This window comes from Chiloscyllium plagiosum, chromosome 36, assembly GCF_004010195.1.
Source record: "Chiloscyllium plagiosum isolate BGI_BamShark_2017 chromosome 36, ASM401019v2, whole genome shotgun sequence".
Classification (NCBI taxonomy): Eukaryota; Metazoa; Chordata; class Chondrichthyes; order Orectolobiformes; family Hemiscylliidae; genus Chiloscyllium; species Chiloscyllium plagiosum.
Window position 1 is genome coordinate 29,547,505 of NC_057745.1, and position 19,276 is coordinate 29,566,780.

A 19,276-nucleotide genomic window follows, 5' to 3' on the forward strand; every position below is an offset into this window, starting at 1 on the left:
TTGCCTTTCCAAATATATGTACATCCTGTCCCTCAGGTTTCCCTCCAACAACAACTTGCTCCCTACCGATGTCAGGCTCAATGGCCTATAAGTTCCCTGGCTTTTCCTTACCACCTTTCTTAAATAGTGGCACCACGTTAGCCAGCATCCAGTCTTCTGGCACCTCTCGTGTAACTATTGATGATACAAGTATCTCAGCAAAGGGCCCAGCAATCACTTCCCTCACTTTCCATTGACTTTTCAGGTATACCTGATATGGTCCTGGGGATTTATCTGCTTTTATGCATTTCAAGACATCCAGCACCACCACCTCTGTAATATGGACATTTTTCAAGATGTCACCATCTCTTTCCCCACATTCTATATCTTCCATGTCCTTCTCCACAGTCAACACTGGTGCAAAATATTCATCTAGTATCTCCCCCATCTCCTGTGGCTTCACACATAGGCTATCTTGCTGATCTTTGAGGAGCTCTATTCTTTCCCTAGTTACCCTCTTGTCCTTCATGTGTTTATAAAATCCCTTTGGATTTTCCTTAACTTTATTTCCCAAAGCTATCTCATGTCCCCTTTTTGCCCTCCTGATTTCCCTCTTAAATCTACACCTACGCCTTTATATTCTTCTCAAGATTCACTCCATCTCTGTTGTCTGGACCTGACATATGGTTCTTTCTTTTTCTTAACCAAAACCTCAATTTCTCTAGTCATCCAGCATTCCCTATACCTACCAGCCATGCCTTTCACCCTAACAGGAATATGCTCTTATTATCCTATTTTTGAAGGCTTCCCATTTTCCAGCCAACCCTTTACCTGCGAACATCTGTCCCCAGTCAACTTTTGAATGTTTTTGCATAATACCATCAAAATTAGCCTTCCTCCAATTTGGAACTTCAACTTTTAGATGGGGTCGATCCTTTTCCATCAATATTTTAATCCTAATAGAATTTTGGTCACTGACCCCAAGTGCTCTCCCACCTCAGTCACCTGCCCTGCCTTATTTCTCAAGTGTAGGTCAAGTTTTGCATCTTCTCTAGTAGATATATCCACATGCTGACTCAGAAAATTTTCTTGTCCACACTTAACAAATTCCTCTTCATCTAAACCCTTAACACTATGGCAGTCCCAGTCTATATTTGGAAAGTTAAAATCCCCTACCACAACCCACTCTATTATTCATACAGATAACTGAAATCTCCTTGTTTTTTTTACTGTGGCAAACAACCTAAATCAATATCACTCAAATGTCAATTAACAAACTGCTTGATTATGTCAAATTAAAACAAGGTACAGGTTAGCTAGCGACAGTAACACAGTTTATACTGTATGCAATACTTCTGGCAGATACTTAACTTGAAAGGACCAATTTCAGTCGTACCTAGCTCTCCATAAGAAGGTTTCCTCTTTCCACCTTGCCAGATTCTACTTTCCAGGGTCTTTCAGCAGTTGTTCCACCACGTCTGATTTTTCCAGATCTGATTGCCACCTGTAAGGAACATCTTGGCAAATCCCTGTTCTGTCAGTCTTGAGAAGCTGCATCAATTCTGTTTCATTTCTTTTGTACAGTAACTGAAGACTTAAAAGCATTGCCATTTAATATAGTTTTCCTTGCTTCTCCACAGCAAAGACTTTTGCTCTCTGTGTTGCCTGCATCACTGCAGCAATCTTTCTTCTGTTACATTGAGTTCCTGTGAAACGTTGATAAAACTGCTTAATGCAGTTCTATTAAAGTTTTATTCCCCATGGCAAATTGTGATCACATGGATGTTTCTCCACATGGAGGAGTTTTTAAAATCATTCACAGCATGAGTGCGTCACTGGCTAGGCAGGCATTTATTTCCTGTGCCTAGTTACCCAGAGAGCAGTTAAGGGTCAAACACATTGTTGAGTGTCTGGAATCACATGTTGGCCTTAAAGGTCATTAGTGATCAAGTGAACCAGATGAGTTTTTCCAACAATTGACAATGAATTTGTGATCATCATTAGACTCTTAATTCCAGACATTTATTGAATTCAAATTCCACCATCTGTCATGGTGAGATTTGAACCCAGTCCCCAGAACATTATCTGGTTCTCTGAATTAACAATCTCGTGATAATGCCACTAGACCACTGACTCACCTGAAAATTCCTGGTAAAAAACTATAAGCACCAGGAATTCAATAAAAATCTGGAATTAAGAGTCTAATGATGACCAGGAGTTTACTATTCACTTTTCCTGAAGAATCACTCTCCCTTTATTATCCTACAATCAGCATCAGACCTGCCAAATGCTGTTGATCAGTCAGAAAACTGCGTATTCACCTGGATATCAGAAAATGTTCATCTTCTGATGCAAGGTCCTGAAGAGCACCCTCAACACAGGAAACCATTCGGAAACCTGTAAAGAGGATCAGCTCTTTTTACAGCACTAGCTTTTGTTTAAATATCCACCATAAATATTAGTGAATGGATGAAACAATAAGCTGGGAAGGTAAATGGATAAGCTTGCAGGCTTGGCGATAATCGTCAATTGTGGAATTACGCAGGAAATAGATTAGGATTTTTCTGTGTAACGTTCCCTGCAAACTTTCAGGAATGGGTTTGAGCAATGTCCCATATCTCAGAATCTAATTCCGAGTCTCGAACTTTTCAGGAGGAATTCGGGAAGCAGTCGGGAAGAATTTCCTATCGGAATAGATTTTAAAAATAGAATCCCTGCTGTATGGAAACAGGCCATTCAGCCCAACAAGTCCACACCAACTGTCCAAAGGGCATCCCATCCAGACTCTCCTCTCTCCCCTATCCCTGTAACCCTGCACTTCCACTGGATAATCCATCTAACCTACACATTTGTGGAGTGTGGAAGGAAAACAGCACCAGGAAGAAACCCACGCAGAAATGGGAAGAATGTGCAAATTCCACACAGGCACTCGCCCAAAGCTGGAATTGAATCTGGGTCCGTGATGCTGAGAGGCTGCAGCACTAGCCACTTTCCAAGCAAATCCCACAGAGTTTGGTGTGTCAGCAGTTAGGTGGAGTCCGGATACACAACCAGGCTCTGATGATCTACAGAATGAGATTTGGGCTCTTCATCTTGTAACGTTTGTTCACCAATTATGACGATATATGGTGGCTCATCCACTTGGTAGTTGTATCACGATGGAAATCTCACTTTCCCAGAGTCATAGAATCCCAACAGTATGGAAACAGGCCCTTCAGCCCAACAGGTCCACACCAACCCTCCAAAGAGTTTCCCAACCAGACCCATTCCCATTCCCTATTATCCTATATTTACCCCTGACTCATATACCTAGACAACACATCCCTGAACTCTATTGGCAATTTAGCATGGCCAGTTCACCTAACCTGCACATCTTTGGATTGTGGGAGGAAACCCATGCAGACACAGGGAGAATGTGCAAACTCCACACAGACTGTCGCCTGAGGCTGGAATCGAACCGGGGTCCCTAATGCTTTGAGGCAGCAGTGCGAACCACTGAGCCACCATGCTGTATCATCGTATGGGTTCACAAAATGGAAATTCCCTAATTTACCTGTCATCTAGGCCCAGGCTGACAGAAAGCATGAACCAGATTGCTACTTACTATTTTTTATTTCAAGTATTCAGCCTCTAGCTACAGATAAACACTTCTAAACAATTGATATGTGATGCTACAATCAAAGCTCTAATCCCCTTATGAACTGTCCTGTACATACACACATGCACACGTGCACAGAGATAGATGAAACATTGATTATGGTCTGAGGGAACACTGGGTCAGCAGTTCAGTGACTATTTGTTCATATGATCTGTTAAGATTATTCTTATGATTCTTGGATTGTTTAGAACATGACTTTTCAGTTGTCCTTCTCCAATGCTTCCAGTGGTTTGCAAGAGGCGCGCTTGATTCACTTATTAAAGATCTCTGATTTATTAATGAAAAGTCATGGGTTATTATTAACTGCTGAAGGAAGGATAAATTGGATTTCTTTAGGCTTCTAGTGGCTTATTGTGGAGAACAGACAGCGTGAGCTCTTAAACTGATCATGTCCAGAGGCTTCTCTATACCTTGCTCATAATCCCAAACTGTTCGAGTACCTGAGAATCAATCACATGCTTGTTGACGAGCAGAAGACCTTTGGTTGATGTGCGAGTGACCAGTGAACAATGGCAATCTGCAGTTTGTTGATAACCAAAGGCCCATCTGTACAACCTTTGACTCTAGTTCGTCTGCAATCTCTAGCTGAAACCCACGGTTATGCAAACAGTTTTTACAAAGAGTATCAAATTTCTTGCTTTCAAGTCATTGTAATTCTTGTAGTCCCTGGTTCTTTCCTCATTCCATCCCATATTAGCAAAGCACAGAAATGAAATAAGATGTTTTTTTACATTTGTGGGATTTTGCTATTAGCACATTGGCTGTTATGTTTAACAATGTAACATCAACTGCACATCAAATGTAATTCCTTGTTTACACTTCCAGTTGGCCTGAAGCAATGAAAAAACACTGTAAAAGGGTGGATAGGAGCTTCTCAAGACAGGTGCAATAAAATAAATATTGTTTTATAGCATTTTGAAATAAACTAAGTTAAGCTTTTATCTCCATGAATAATTTTGTTAGGATCATTTTAACTTGTGTTGATCATTGCTTATAGAATGTTCACCAACTGGTAGCCCAGTGTTTGTTTAATGTGAGGTAATGGATCCTGTATCAGTTGCAGTATATTTGTGAAAGAAGCAAGAAGCAAAAAGGTAGAGTTTCAAGGGACAGGATCAGAGATAGGGAATGCCTGATAGTGTCATAGTTATAACTTGCATTCCCATTGGACAACATGCTTTTCTGGAAACAGCATCTTTGGAGAAACTTTGAAGAAATAAAGCGACTTAATGAGTGTTCATGGTTTTGCCAATATTCTCACTAAAAAGCTCAAGCTGTTTAAGGAACAGTAAATATTTAATCTGAAAATGTGTTGCTGGAAAAGCGCAGCAGGTCAGGCAGCATCCAGGGAACAGGAGAATCGACGTTTCGGACATAAGCCCTTCTTCAGGCTTATGCCCGAAACGTCGATTCTCCTGTTCCCTGGATGCTGCCTGACCTGCTGCGCTTTTCCAGCAACACATTTTCAGCTCTAATCTCCAGCATCTGCAGACTTCACTTTCTCCTCAGTAAATATTTAATACCTTACCTCAGTTATACAATGAAGAGTCTTACCGAATCTGCTTTATAAAAACAATGGTTAAACCATTGCATTCAGATTCTCCCAAGTCTACAGTGAAAATCAGAAAATGAACTCCAGGTTTTCACTCACAGTGAGCAACACCAGCAAAGATCTTTCAATATATAGAGATTTAATCCAATGATATTTTTCTCACTGTGTTTTATTTTGCTAGTTGGGAAAGCAACCCTTGGACTGCGTGTTCAGTTTTCTGTGGAGGTGGAATACAAACTCGAAGTGTGCCTTGTGTCGAAGAGAACATGTATGGGGAAATTATTCCAGTGGAGGAATGGAAGTGCATGTATGCCTTTAAACCAGTAATGATTCAGAACTGCAACCTTTTTGACTGCCCGAAATGGATTGCCATGGAATGGTCACCAGTGAGACATGCTATTTCCTTTTTAACAAAATCTCTTTCTTCTATAGTTTTGCTGGTTAATTGGTTACCCTGTATAGTCAAGTCAGGTAACAGCTCAGCTGTACGCTGATATATTTGCCAGTGATATTTCACTTTGGTTTCCTGTCAATAGTAAAGCTCTCCAATAGGGAAATACTTTGAATAATGAAAACCGATACTGTGTCATTTTCATGGAATAATTTGATAACTTTAAGAATAGACAGCCAATAAAGTGAGTTTATGTAGAATGTTGATTATAAATATTATGAAATATAAATATATGTAAACTTTCAGTGTTGATTATAAATTAGTATTGATTTTTTGGAGTGTAAGTGAACAACTGTAAGAGTATCATTAATTAGATTGTTTTAATAACTGATGAATACTCTTTTTGAACATAAAGCCAATAAGAATCTCTTTTCTCACAGTGCACTGTCACATGTGGCCGGGGTCTGCGATATAGAGTTGTGCTGTGCATAGACTACCGAGGGCAACACACTGGTGGATGTAGCTCACAACTCAAACCTCACATAAAGGAGGAGTGCACTGTGCCAATTCCATGTTATAAAACAAAAGGTGAATTTATAACAATTTATGACAATCCTGTTCCTTCATTTGCTAAATGGAAGGAATGATCTTCTGTTGGGATTCATAAAATAGAGCAAACTTGCAAAAATTAAATTCTAAAGGTCCAGTAATGCATTTAATAGATCTGTTTATAGGAGAGTTGGAGTTTGGATTTTGCTTTAGTTATCCATGTTCAGTAATGTCCATACCATGATTTCTGAAACATACTGCACCTTATATAATCTTTCTGCTTCAACTCCTATTACTGTTGAAGTGCGTCCTTTGGTGTTTCATCTCGGTCATGAGTTGTTGTCAGAGACATTATCCACATGCAAACATCCCTTTGCAACAAGTTCTGCACATGTACAGTTAGCTTCCGTAGCATGTCATTAACACCTTACCTTATCTCTCCTATACTACCACTGATTTACCAATTCACATTGCCTCAACATTGGAAAGCTGGGACTCAACCTATTCCATTCTGGTCACAGTTTGATTTCTGACACAACTTTTTCTTATTCATTCACGGAATGAGGGTGTCGCTGGCTGGGCCATCATTCATTGCCCATCTCTAATTGGCTGTTAAGAGACAACCACATTGCTGCAGATCTGGAGTCACATGTTGGCCAAACTAGGCAGATTTCCATGGCAGATTTCTTTCACTAAAGGACATTAATAAACCAGATGTGGACAATGGATTTGTGCTCATCATTAGTCTCTTAATTCAGATTTTTATTGAATTCAAGTTCCACCATCTGTTACAGAGGGATTCAAACCTGGGTCTCCAGAATATTACCTGGGTTTTTTGGATTAATAGTCTAGCAATAATACCACAAAGCTATTGCCTCCTTTGTCATCAACATCAAATGTTTCTCTCTTGAGAGATGCTGCTAAACTTGTTGGGTATTTCCAGTATTTTGTTAACAGGCATAATGAGGCACTGTTCTGACCATCTGGTGACCTCCTTAAAGAGTCAGTTTATTTAATCAGGATTTTCCTACTCTTCAGAAGTCCGTGCTGGCTCTCTTTGATCAGATAATTGTCTAAGTGTTGTCGGTCATTCTTTTTTGACAATATTGTTACTTTAAAAAAGTTATTTTGTCCTTTTTTTTGAAGAGAGGTTGTAAAGGCAGAAGTGCCAAAGACTATAGTTTAACAGTGGAAGGGGAGTGGCCAGTTCTCCCATTTCCGGTTTTTCCAATTTGTTTTAAGCTGTAGCAATCACAAGATGTCAGATTCTAGGAGAGTTGCACGATTCAGCAAAGAATTGCTCTGAAGTTCTCTGAAATCTCTCTCTGGATGCTATTCCCTCCTGCTTGTAAGAATCTGTGTTTGAATCTACATTTTTGCCAATGAATGCTTATGGGATGTTACTATATTGGAACAGTTAATTAGTAATAGGTACTGTATCAGGTCAGTTAGGTTTTCCAACAGTTAAGTTATTCTAAATTCTGCTTTTTTTGTGTTTTTCAGCTGTAGTTTTATCTAAATTTTGTTTTGTTTAAAGCAAGTGGTTTGCATCACACCTGGAATATCCACTTCACATTTGCCTTTGAACTGAGAAAAAGTTAGGTTGCAGGCTACCTTTTTAAAAAAAGTTGGAAGGGGTCTGTTTAATGATTGATTCCAGTAGAGTTCCTACAATTGATTCTGGATCAGTGGTGCTGGAAGAGCACAGCAGTTCAGGCAGCATCCAAGGAGCAGCGAAATCGACGTTTCAGGCAAAAGCCCTTCGTCAGGAATAAAGGCAGTGAGCCTGAAGCGTGGAGAGATAAGGCGGAAGATGAGGCGTTCTTCCTCCAGGCGTCTGGTGGTGAGGGAGCCGCTCCCTTGTTGGATGCTGCCTGAACTGCTGTGCTCTTCCAGCACCACTAATCCAGAATCTGGTTTCCAGCATCTGCAGTCATTGTTTTTACCTTCCTACAATTGATGCTAACCCGTCTGGGCTGCAGGCAGAACAGTTTTAAAAAAATGTCCCCCTGCATCTGTAACATGCTGCTGGCAACCTTGATGAGCAGAGTGTGGAACCGGTGCCTTCTCAGTGTGTGGAGGTCATCACATTGACTGTTGTTCTAGCAGTCCCATCTGTACCAGAACTCTGTAGTGAGCACAGCAAAGATGAGTGCACGGAGAGAGATTCGTCTGGGATTTTGGAGGTAGAGAGATTGGGAGCTCAGGGAGACAGGCATTTAGAAAGCAGGAAGGGGATTGGGTTTTAGAGGCCAGGTGTGGGGGCTTAACACCTTCTGGAGAGAGATTGCCCCAGTGCAGACAGGACACCCTCCAAATGCTGTGCACTGCTTCATACCCACCTTTTCGACAGATTTTCTTTCAAGGAAAAGAACGCTCCCACTGTCTGCCATGTGCCCACATGTTGTGGGCAGTATAATATCCAACTAAAAAACTGAATTGCATTTTAATGATCATTACAATGATGGGTGGGTCATTTTAGTTTCAGCTGCCACCCATTTATCCCATCATGGGCCCAGGTTAGGCATGGGTCTGAGAAATCCCCTACTGAAAACATTGCTAACAGTGTAGGGAGGTGGCAGGGGAAATATAATCCAGCCATTGGTTTCCTCCCCCTTTATTATGGTGATAAAGTAACATTCACAATTCTCTAAGGCAGAATTCTCAAGGCAGAATTCTTGTTCTATACTGAAAGCAGGAATTTAATAAGTTGTACTATGAATTAGTGTGAAAATTGTGCTGTGAACTTACAAAGTCTCTGGTGTTACCTGTGTGGCAGACTAAATATGCCACTGGTATCTTACTGAACTGCTTTAAAGATTATCTGAATGGACTATAATGAATAGCGAGCCCAGAGGACTGCTCCAAAAAATGGGAAGTTCAAATGGAGAGAGAATAAGTCTCAGGGCTCCTTGTTCTGCAGACGATATGTATGCCATGGGAATAGTACCTCATTATTCTAGAAAATAGATCCATGGATTATATATCTGTTTAATTTAAATGCTCTACAATATTTTGAGGACTTCAGTTCAGAAGCTAATATGATTAACTCAGCAGGAAAGAATTCTTAATTGAATAGTACAATGTAATTATTGTTTTGAATGTGTCTGGGGACCCATGGGTTTGATATATGTATGGTATTTCCAGAAAAACTTCCTGTGGAAGCTAAAGTACCTTGGATTAAGCAAGCACAGGAACTGCAGGAACCAAAAGCTGCATCTGAGGAGCCAACGTGAGTTCATGGGTTTTAATTTTCACATTATGCTTAATGCAGTGTTTATTTAATAGTGAGTCAGTTTGCACAGCACATTTTAGTGGTCTGCAGTTTGTCCAGTTGGATTCTAATGTTTGAGGACTGAACACTAAATTGTGTTTTCCCACGAGCTTTGGGACCCTGAAGTTGGCACCAAGTCTTAATTGGCAGTTACCGAATTGCAGTGTGCCTAAGGGTGAAATCTGCCTGGCGGAGCCCTCCTACACTTGCCACCCGATTGAGAGTATCAGGTTGGAACCTAATGCTGTTGACCCAGTTGGAGAGCCAGCAGCACTGAAGACTCAGCAACACAATTAGGAGAGCCTGGTGTTGCTGAGGATGATCAGTGGAGATTGAGATAAATGGTTCTATAAACAGATAGACATATAATTGATAGTCTTGCTCACAAGAGTGCAGTTGGTTATCCTAACACTTCTTTCTTGATAGTTGATTGAGGTGGAATAAAGGCCATTAAAAAGTCAATGCCAGATGTAAGGGTGACAATTTGTTCTGTCTTGGCAAAAGAAATAGTTCAATGGCTAAGCAGCTGAAACCAAATACAATTACAATCTTTTTGATAACCTTTGTCCTCATCCATTTCAAAGCATGACTTTGAACACTTGCTTGATCTTTGCTTCCAGTGTAGTTGTCTCTTGGCTCAGGCACAGCATAAAAACTTCCAAGTTTCACTTACAGGCCCCTCATGTTTGCACACCTCAATCCCAGTGCAAAGTTCTGCCCGTACACTGTTCCTTCCATGTAGCCAGCAGCGATCCAGAAAGGAAATCTTGGCCCACTGCTTTTAATTTTTTTAAGTATGGGAATGTTGTCTAAAAATCTGCTAACAACATTATTATAGGCAGTTGGCACTGAATTGTGCATCAGTTTGTAACTCCCATGGGAAATAATGTCTGTACTGTAGAAATGACAAGCAGTTCAGTAGCATAGCCATTCCATCATCGAGAGATCTTATAGTGAATGGGCTTAATGTGCCAGTAAACCTTCACCATATATCAAAGTAAGTTAAATATTAAGAACAGTCATTGACGGATTTAAGTAAAGCCATAATGAATAAGAGTGAGTGATGCTAATATGAGCTGAGCTTAGAAGTATAAAGAATGCGTTCCTGAGAATTTTGGTGAGCTGTTTAAACTGCAACAGAGCTAATCCAGATCCATTTGTCTCAATTTTGAAGATTTGCATTGTGGAACATTGATGATTCTTTACTATTAGAACTTGAATTTCATAATTTTCATCTTGGACCTAGTGGGCCACCTTATTAAAAATGTGCTTTAGTTGAACAATTGAATGTGATGAGAGAAAAAAAAAACTTGTTCATAGAGGAGAACTTGGAGACTGAAGATGTGTTGTGTATTTGACCGATCGTACCGGGTAATTCCTTTTCAAAAATTAAGTCTTGCTTTGCAGAACAGAATCTCAATTCCAAGGTTTCAATAATTTATGGAGGAAACTGTAGTGATGCATGTTATCATATAAAGGGGTCAGTAGAGGGGCAAGAGGACACAGTTAAAGGGAGGCCCAATCTAACACAAAGCTAAAACAGCACAGAACAAAGCAAGAAACTGTTCTCTCTTTAACCAGTAGATTAAAGAACCATTTCATGAATAGCACCAAGTCTGACCTAGAAAGTATGCATTAAAATAATGAATTCAGTGATGAATTTTAAAAAAACATAATGAAAGACTGGATTAACAGAGCATGATTAAGAGTAGTTGAAAAGCAAGTTTAAGAATATATTTTGCTTTCTTAACTGAAGGTTAAATCTCCAACAATGACTAAAAACTGAAGGAATGCGATTGCACAATTCTCAAAGTTAATTTGCAATGCCAAAGAGGTTGTTTCACATTAATAGGATTTGCCATGCCATTAAACAAGTACTTAGACTGAAATGGACAAAGTCTAACTTTCTGTGTGATCTTAGTCCCTATCAATGACATTAACACAGGGACTTCACACCATTCAGTATAAGTGATGGGACAACCACAGAATTGCAGAAGTGCTACAACATGGGAGGAGGTCATTCAGCCCAAAATGCCTGTACAGGCTCTTCAAATGAGCATCAATCTCCTGCCTCTCCCCCATACCCCTGCACTCTATTTATATCCAAATACTTATCCAATGTCCTCTTGTATACAATTGACCCTGCCTTCTCCATACTTCTGGATAATGCATTCCATATCCTACTTAATGTGTGATGACATTTCTTCTCATGTAGCCCTTTGTTTTGTTTGCGCATCACTATAAATCTATGCCCCTGCCCCCCGGCTTCATTTGTTTTTATTTTTACAAGTTGGAACAGTTCCTCCTTATCTATTCCTTTCTGGTCCCCTCATGTTTTTGAAAACATCTGTCAGATCTCCTCTCAGCTTTCTTCTATCCAAGAAGATCAGTTCCAACTTCTTCATCCTATCCTCATAACTGAAGTTTCTAATTCCTGGTACCATTCTTGTAAATTGCTTCTCTCCAAGCATTCACATCTTTCCTATAGTGTGGGATTCACAACTACACGCAGTATCCCAGCTGAGGGCTAGCAAGTGTCATACACAAATTCAGCATATTGTTTCCTTGTTCGTGTACTCTATGGCCCTATTAATAAAACTAAGGATACTTTATTAACTGTTCTGCTTACCTGTTCTGCCACCTTTAATGATCAGTGCATATATACTCCAGGTCTCTCTGATTTTTTACTTTCTTTTGAATTGTACCACATAATTTGGGTTGTATTTCAGTGTTCTTCCTACCAAGGCACATCAGCTCAGACTACTCTGCATTGAGCCTCACCTAACACCAATCCGCCCACCCCATCAACCAGTCAATGGCGTTGTGGAGTCCACACTGTCCTCCTCCACAGTTGATAATTCTCCCAAGTTTTGTGTCATCTGCAAGCTTTGAAATTATCTCCTGCACACTAAGATCCAGATCACGAAGAATCTATCAGGAAAAGCAAGAGTCCCAACATCAACCTGACAGTCAATGAGATGCCTTTTGGATGAGCAGGATTTCTCAGATAGCAACTTTTGGATTTCTATGCACCTCTCTAATGACTTAAATAACGATGGGGGCTGCTGATCTCACTGTTCCTTTTCCAGCAAAATCTGAGCATGGAGTGAAACTTTCATGTTCCCAGACATATTGTTGACTCATCTCACTAACATCCCGATCATAGGAAGCCACCTTGTTGCAGTAGCACCATCACATGGAGTAGAGAAACCAGATTGTTCAGTGGGATTTTAGTTCTGTGGAGCAAACAGCTGGGACATTGTGCCTAAAATAGTTGCATATTGGGCAGAGAGCAGATGAGGATTGTTGTTATCATAACCTCTCATCAAGTCCTTCACTCTGAAACTATTACCTTGAGTTTAACTTGATCCTAATTTCTCATGCGCATTTCTTAACTGACCTTTGATTAACATTGACTACATAGGCAATAGACTCATTGCGAATATCAGAAATTGTGGCATTATCATGCTGAAGATGAATCAGCTAGAGTCTTTAGGAACACGGAAAGGGTGCAATGAGGCGATTGAACTGTTACTACCAACAAAAGAAAAGTAACATTGCTCGCATCAGAATATTACTCGTCGAAATGTTGTGCATTTTGGTAACTCCTTATGGAAGGTAACAGTCACATATCTGGATTATCAAGTCTTATGTTGCACTATGGATATTATTGACCATTATTTTCTTGTTTCTTCACAGATTCATTCCTGAGCCCTGGTCACAATGCAGTACTTCTTGCGGAGTTGGTGCACAAGTACGGATGGTCAGGTGCCGTGTCCTGCTTACATTCTCCCAAACAGTGGAGGAGCTTCCCGATGAGGAATGTGAAGAAGAAAAGCCACCCACTCAGCGAACTTGTTTCTCTGCTCCATGTGAAGGTGGTACTGCAACATATGATTTGGAGGTGGCTTCCTATGGTCGGGATGACAATGAGATGGAAGAACAATTTGACTGGGAATATGAAGGTTTCACCCCATGCTCAGCTTCCTGTTTAAGAGGTACTTTTTATATAGATATTACACAGTTGACTTCCTTAGCTGAGTTTGGCCCTGGATCTTTGCAGATGAGTCTGCTACATAATTATTGCTTCTTTCCATTACACTGCAAGAACATTGACACAAATTAATGTCAACAAGTTATTTGATCACAAAAAGTATTGCAATATAAGCTGAATTTCGTAGCTGTTTATTTTCAGGAATTGATTTAGGACCATGAGTCCCAGCTACATTTTCTTTCATAGAATCAAAGAATGATTACAATAGAATCATAGAATTATTACAATGAAAGAGTGCATGCAGTACATTATATATGTGCTGATTTCTGGTAGAACATTTCCCTAGTGCCATTTCCCTGCCTTTTCACCTGTAGCCTTGCATTTTTATTTTCCTTTTCAGGAATAATCCAATTTCCTTATGAAAGCTTCAACTGAACCTGCCTCTTCTGAACCGGAACCTACACATCTTCTCAAAACTTGCTGAGCCTGCCTGGATCACACTCAGTGAAATGCAGATTTTAACTGCATTAAAAAGAGTTTTCCTCGCACCGCTGTTGCTTCTTTTGCAAATTACCTCAAACCTGTGTCCTCCTCTTCTCTTCTCGATCCATCCAATAGGATCCGTTTCTTGCCATGTGAAAACTTGATGGGCCGAATGGCATAACAATCCTGTGATTTGTATTTTGTCCAGATACCTCATGATTTTAAATACCGCAACCAAAAGTCCGATCAACTTCTTCATCTGCAAGGAGTACATCCCAAGCTTTTCCAATTTATTTTCATAACTGAAGTTCCTCATCCCTTGTACCATTCTCATGATTTATTTTCTGCACTCTATCTAATGCCTTCACTTCCTTCCCAAAGTGTCTTGGCAGAATTAGACACAGTATTCCAGTTAGACCAATTCTTATTTTAATGCAGATTTAGCATAGCTTTCTTGCTTTCATGCTGTCTTAAACCCTACCTTCAATGATTAATGCATATCTACATCCAGATACGTCTGGTCCTGCATTCACTTTAGAATTGTAACCTTTGTTTTATGTTGTCCCTTTTTTTACTAAAATGAACTACTTGACACTTTTCTGCATCTTTCCGTTCACCAGTGTTGTTTAAATAGCTTCCATTATCCTCCTCCTATAGTTCATTACATTTCCAGGTTTTGTATCAGCAGCAATTTTTTTAATTGTGCAATGTGCATCTGTATTGAGACATAGGGAGTTTCCGTGTTAAAGTTGGAACACTAGAAGCAGCCTAAATGGGTGGGGTCAAGCTCCCACAGAATCAAGCTTTTTAGTTTTAGTTTTCAGTAGGAGTTGTAGGGGTGTTGAAGCTGGATGTGGAAGCTGTTTTTCCTCTCTTGGTTACACTTAAAGTGACTGGTTCTCCTGCTGCTAGAATTGCATGAGAGACGATCTGTATGATTGAATTTGCCTTTGTCAAGGGTGTGTTTATGGGATATTACAATATTGGAGCAGTTACTGTTTAGTAGTTAACTATTATTCTGTTAAGTTTTCCAATAGAGTTAAATTATTCCAATTTCTTTCTTCCTTTGTTGTCTTTTAACTATAGTCTATGAATAAAGTGTGTTTTGCTTCAAATCTGGTGGTTTAACCAATTGAATTGCATCGAGAAAGCAACATCTGACACTTGCTTTTAAAAAAAGAAAAAGTTAGGGTCCAGGCTCCCTCCTTAATATATTCTGAGGGTATTTGGTCTGGTCCATAACAATATACTCTAGTCCTCATATTCCCTTAGCTTTCTATTTAAACTTAATAGTTGTTATGGACTGTGGATATTGGTTACTTATTTAGTTAAGGAAATCGAATAACATGCTCACTATTTCATGGTGAGTTAACAAAAATTAAAATAGAATGCAAGATCAAATATAATATTTTTTGGGACACATCTTAAGGATACCTTTTTTTAATTCTCTTGTGGGACATAGGCATCACTGGCTGGGCCAGCATTTATTGCCTGTCCCTAGTTGCCCTGGAGAAGATGGTGGCAAGCTGCCATAAATATCAAAATAACGAGTAGGTACATTTTGCCTATGTATCTGATGGTGTACGTTATCCACAGAGGCTATCGCCTGAAAGATATTTTATTTCCCAGTAATTAACGGGTTAACAGAACATTTCTTATTGTTTTTGGACTTTACTGTGCTCCAATCTTACTGTAATCTGGAGCTGGATTGGAAATTGGGCTGGATTTTATGCAGCCTGTGATAACATGAACCATGGAGACCAGGACCAGTTAATCACAGGAAGGAGCTCATACAGGAACCCCTGCCTCTGCCAGAGAAATATCGATTAGCTCCATTAATGAGCCTAATTCCAAATTCCGGAGAAGAGTCATGGGATGCCGAGCATTAACTGTTTCAAGATTAGAGTGGTGCTGGAAATGCACAGCAGGTCAGGCAGCATCCGAGGAGCAGGAAAACCGACGTTTCGGGCAGGAGCCCTTCATCAGGATGTTTCCTGTTGAAGGGCTCCTGCCCAAAACGTTGATTTTCCTGCTCCTCGGATGCTGCCTGACCTGCTGTGCTGTTCCCACACCACTTTAATCTTGACTCTAATCTCCAGAATCTGCAGTCCTCACTTTCGCCTACAACGTTAACTGTTTCCCCACTCCACTGATGCTGCCAGAGCTGCTGAGTTTTTCTCATATTTTCTGTTTTTATTACACATCTCTATCATCTGCAATATTTTCCTTCTATGAAAGTTTGATTGTTGCACCTTCAGTACCTGTTTACTCAGCAATGCTGCTAAATAATTACATATTGCTAAAGAATGCAATGTTGTTGAGGGAAAAGACCCTGCTGGCATGTTAGACCATAAACATGTTGGTACCTCTCAGGATATTCTATACTCCTATATGATAGTAATGAGCAAAAGTCTGGGGAAGGTGTGAATGTGAGAATGTGGGTGAGGTAATGAGGTTGGGTGGGTGAGTGAAGTATGGGCAAGGGAGGGAGGGAGGGAGAAAGGGGGAGAGAGGTGAATGGGTGGGTGAGTGTGTTTGAATGAGTGAATGTAGATGACTGGGTCAGTGAGGATAAGTGGAATCAGGAAGGCTAGCGCGTTGTGTGTGGGAGTGGGTGGGTAAATGTGTCTATCTATCTCTCACTCTCACGCAGTCACTCATGCACACATATACATACATCCACCACCATATTTCCCCATTAGCTTATATCTAAGGCAAGCTGGAAATGGAATCAAACTGAAGTTGAAAGGCAGCCCACTTCCAAACTCCACTTTCATGAAAATTCTGCAAAGGCAAGCTCGGAGTGTGTTCCTCCAGAGCTGAACCAAGGCCAGAGTTAGCTAAACTCAGTGCCTTAGCTAGACTCTGTTCCTTCATGGTGTCTCCATGGTTAGCACTGTTGCCTCACAGCTTCAGGGGCCTCAGTTTGAAGAAGTTCAGATCAGATGGATTGGCCATGCTAAATTTCCTGTAGTGTGCAGGGAAGGTGCATCAGCCATGGGAAATGCGGGGTTACAGGGATAGGATGGAGGGCGTTTCTCTGGGTGGGATGCTGTTCAGAGGGGTGGTGTGGCCTGCTTCCACACAGTAAGGATTCAATGATTTTATGAACTTCACTAATGTTCAGGATTTGGATCTGGTCTTTTTCTCTCTCTAACTCAGCATCTTAACCAAAACAGCCAACAAAAAAGTTTTATTTTTTAGCTCTGCTGCTTGACATTTTTGTGGTTATTTTTATTGATTCCTCACTCAAATTATTCATTTATCAATTTGTTGCCTTGTAATTAATTTCTTTAAATGTGTGTTTCCTGCTGTGGTAAACTTCATCTGCTCATTGGCTGTCATGAGTAAGAGAACAATTGAAATGTTCCCCACCCAACTTCAGTGAAAAATTATCAGTTGTGTGAATAAAGCATCTTCTACATTCTGATTACACCATGTTCCCATTATGTCTTGTTAAATCATCCTGGAGAAAAGTTAACTCCTATTGAAGAACATTTTTCTGATTTTAAAATAGGAAACAATTCATAGTCTTTTACTTTCATGGGTTTAAGTAAATAAAATGGGCAAAAAAAAGTGCATTTTTTTTGCACTGTTTATTACAGAATCTACTGTGGCAGTTGTGTTTTGTATTTTCATTGTATTCTGAAAGTTTTTGCAGAACGCTACAAGTGACTCACCAGCAAATTTTTTTTAGTATTGCCTTTCGATGAATAAATTAGTGTAATATGTGCACCGTATCCAAATCCTTTGATAATTCTGTGTGTATTTTTACTTCCAGGGAAACAGGAAACAATAGTTGTGTGTCGAAACAAACAAACGCAGGAAAATGTGGATGACACTTTGTGTGACAATTTCAAACGGCCTCCACACATGGTCCGAACTTGTGGTACCGACCCTTGTCCTCCCAGGTATGTATCATTTCTGGGCAACAGCCTTCAAAGATATTTTGCACTTTTAATTTACAGCCTGAATTGAATATCACAATGAGGAGTATATTCAATTAAATGAGATGAGCCTAGAGTGTTGTGAAGGGAAATGTGTAGAAACCTATTCATGTCTTTCATTCCTGCGTTGAGCTGTAGTTTTAAGGAGGGAAGAGTATGTTTTGTGAAGCTCCGTATAGCTTACAGTTCATCTGATGTCAATGTAATGCAAAAATCATGACCTGGGATCTTTCCTTGCGCAATCCATCCTGGCACATTAGAGTGTAAGAGTGCCCTTCTGACAGATGCATAGCCAACCTCAGTCAAGTATCCAATGTCAAATTAATCTGCATTCGTTTATTGGTCTGAAATTTTGTCATCACAGAAATGAATGGGTGAAGGTGGGGAAGTGGGTGGCAGGAACGCTATGAGGGAGCCAAGTGACTGCTGCTGCTCGTGAACTCTGAATCATGCAGTTTGAGTAGCTTCAAGGACCAGGTAGCAAAACAGTTTAAAAGTATCCACTAATTTGACTTGCATTGTCCCTTTAACTTCTGCTTGACATCACACTCAGCTCGACTGTGATGGAATGCTTTGCATCCAGCATCATTGAACTGACAAACAGGTAGTACAGCATTTAACGTCTGGCAAGACTGTTGTTTAAGGTTCAACTGAGCATACTATTTGGACAAATGCTATATTATGCTAAACAAAAATGGACAGCAACGCAGCATTTCCACCTAATTCTGTACCTAAGTATGGGGTCTGTAGGATGATTTCAGCTTGGCTTGGTAAAGAAGACCCAGCAGAAAGCGAGGCAAATGCAGCCTAGTCTATTCCAAGCACTAATTTGAAGTCTAAAACTTTTTTATAGGTGATCCAGTCACACTTCATATTCATAACCTTCAGGATTATTGGGTGATACAGTAAAATATAGGACAAATTCAGCCATGCAGAATTTCTCTGTTACTAGTCTAGTCAAATAGTGACTGGGCTACATGCTTATAAAAAACTAAGACTTTAAATTAAAATACATAAATCTATCCTTTAAATTCATGATTCATCAATTGCTTAAATAATCAGCTGTTCATGTTTGGAAGTTGCAGATCGAGCTATCAAAATGCCTGCCAAAGTTTGGGATAGACAGTTTGAGCTGCAGATTGCACAGGATGTTCACTAATGTGTTACAACGTGATTTAAGACATTGACCTACAGCTCTGGACCCTGTTAATTCCCAAAATGGTGGATCTGCCCCATCCCTGGGAAAGCCCCTGTGTGCATACACCAGCCATTTCCCCGAGGGAACGTTGTGTTCTCCTATGTAATACTCTTGTACCTCGTCAGTAGTCCGTTATATATCAGGATTATAAAGGGTCTGAGAGCAGATTTCTTGCTTACTCTGTCATTGAGGACATGGTGCAGTTGAACTAAGTAAACAGAGGAAATTGGAAGTTGGTTTCCTTTAGAATT

The 19,276-nt window shown here is 40.1% G+C and overlaps 1 protein-coding gene across 6 annotated transcripts in view; it reads left to right on the forward strand.

Moving 5' to 3' along the window:
* Window positions 1-19,276, forward strand: part of adamtsl3 (ADAMTS-like 3) — a 672,454-nt gene that overhangs the window by 481,277 nt on the left and 171,901 nt on the right. For all 6 annotated transcript variants that reach the window (XM_043677597.1, XM_043677600.1, XM_043677599.1 and 3 more), the window contains 5 exons: window positions 5,371-5,575; window positions 6,021-6,168; window positions 9,277-9,361; window positions 13,103-13,401; window positions 17,662-17,791. In XM_043677597.1, coding sequence (XP_043533532.1) covers window positions 5,371-5,575; window positions 6,021-6,168; window positions 9,277-9,361; window positions 13,103-13,401; window positions 17,662-17,791 — 867 coding nt within the window. The remainder of the gene's footprint in view (window positions 1-5,370; window positions 5,576-6,020; window positions 6,169-9,276; window positions 9,362-13,102; window positions 13,402-17,661; window positions 17,792-19,276) is intronic.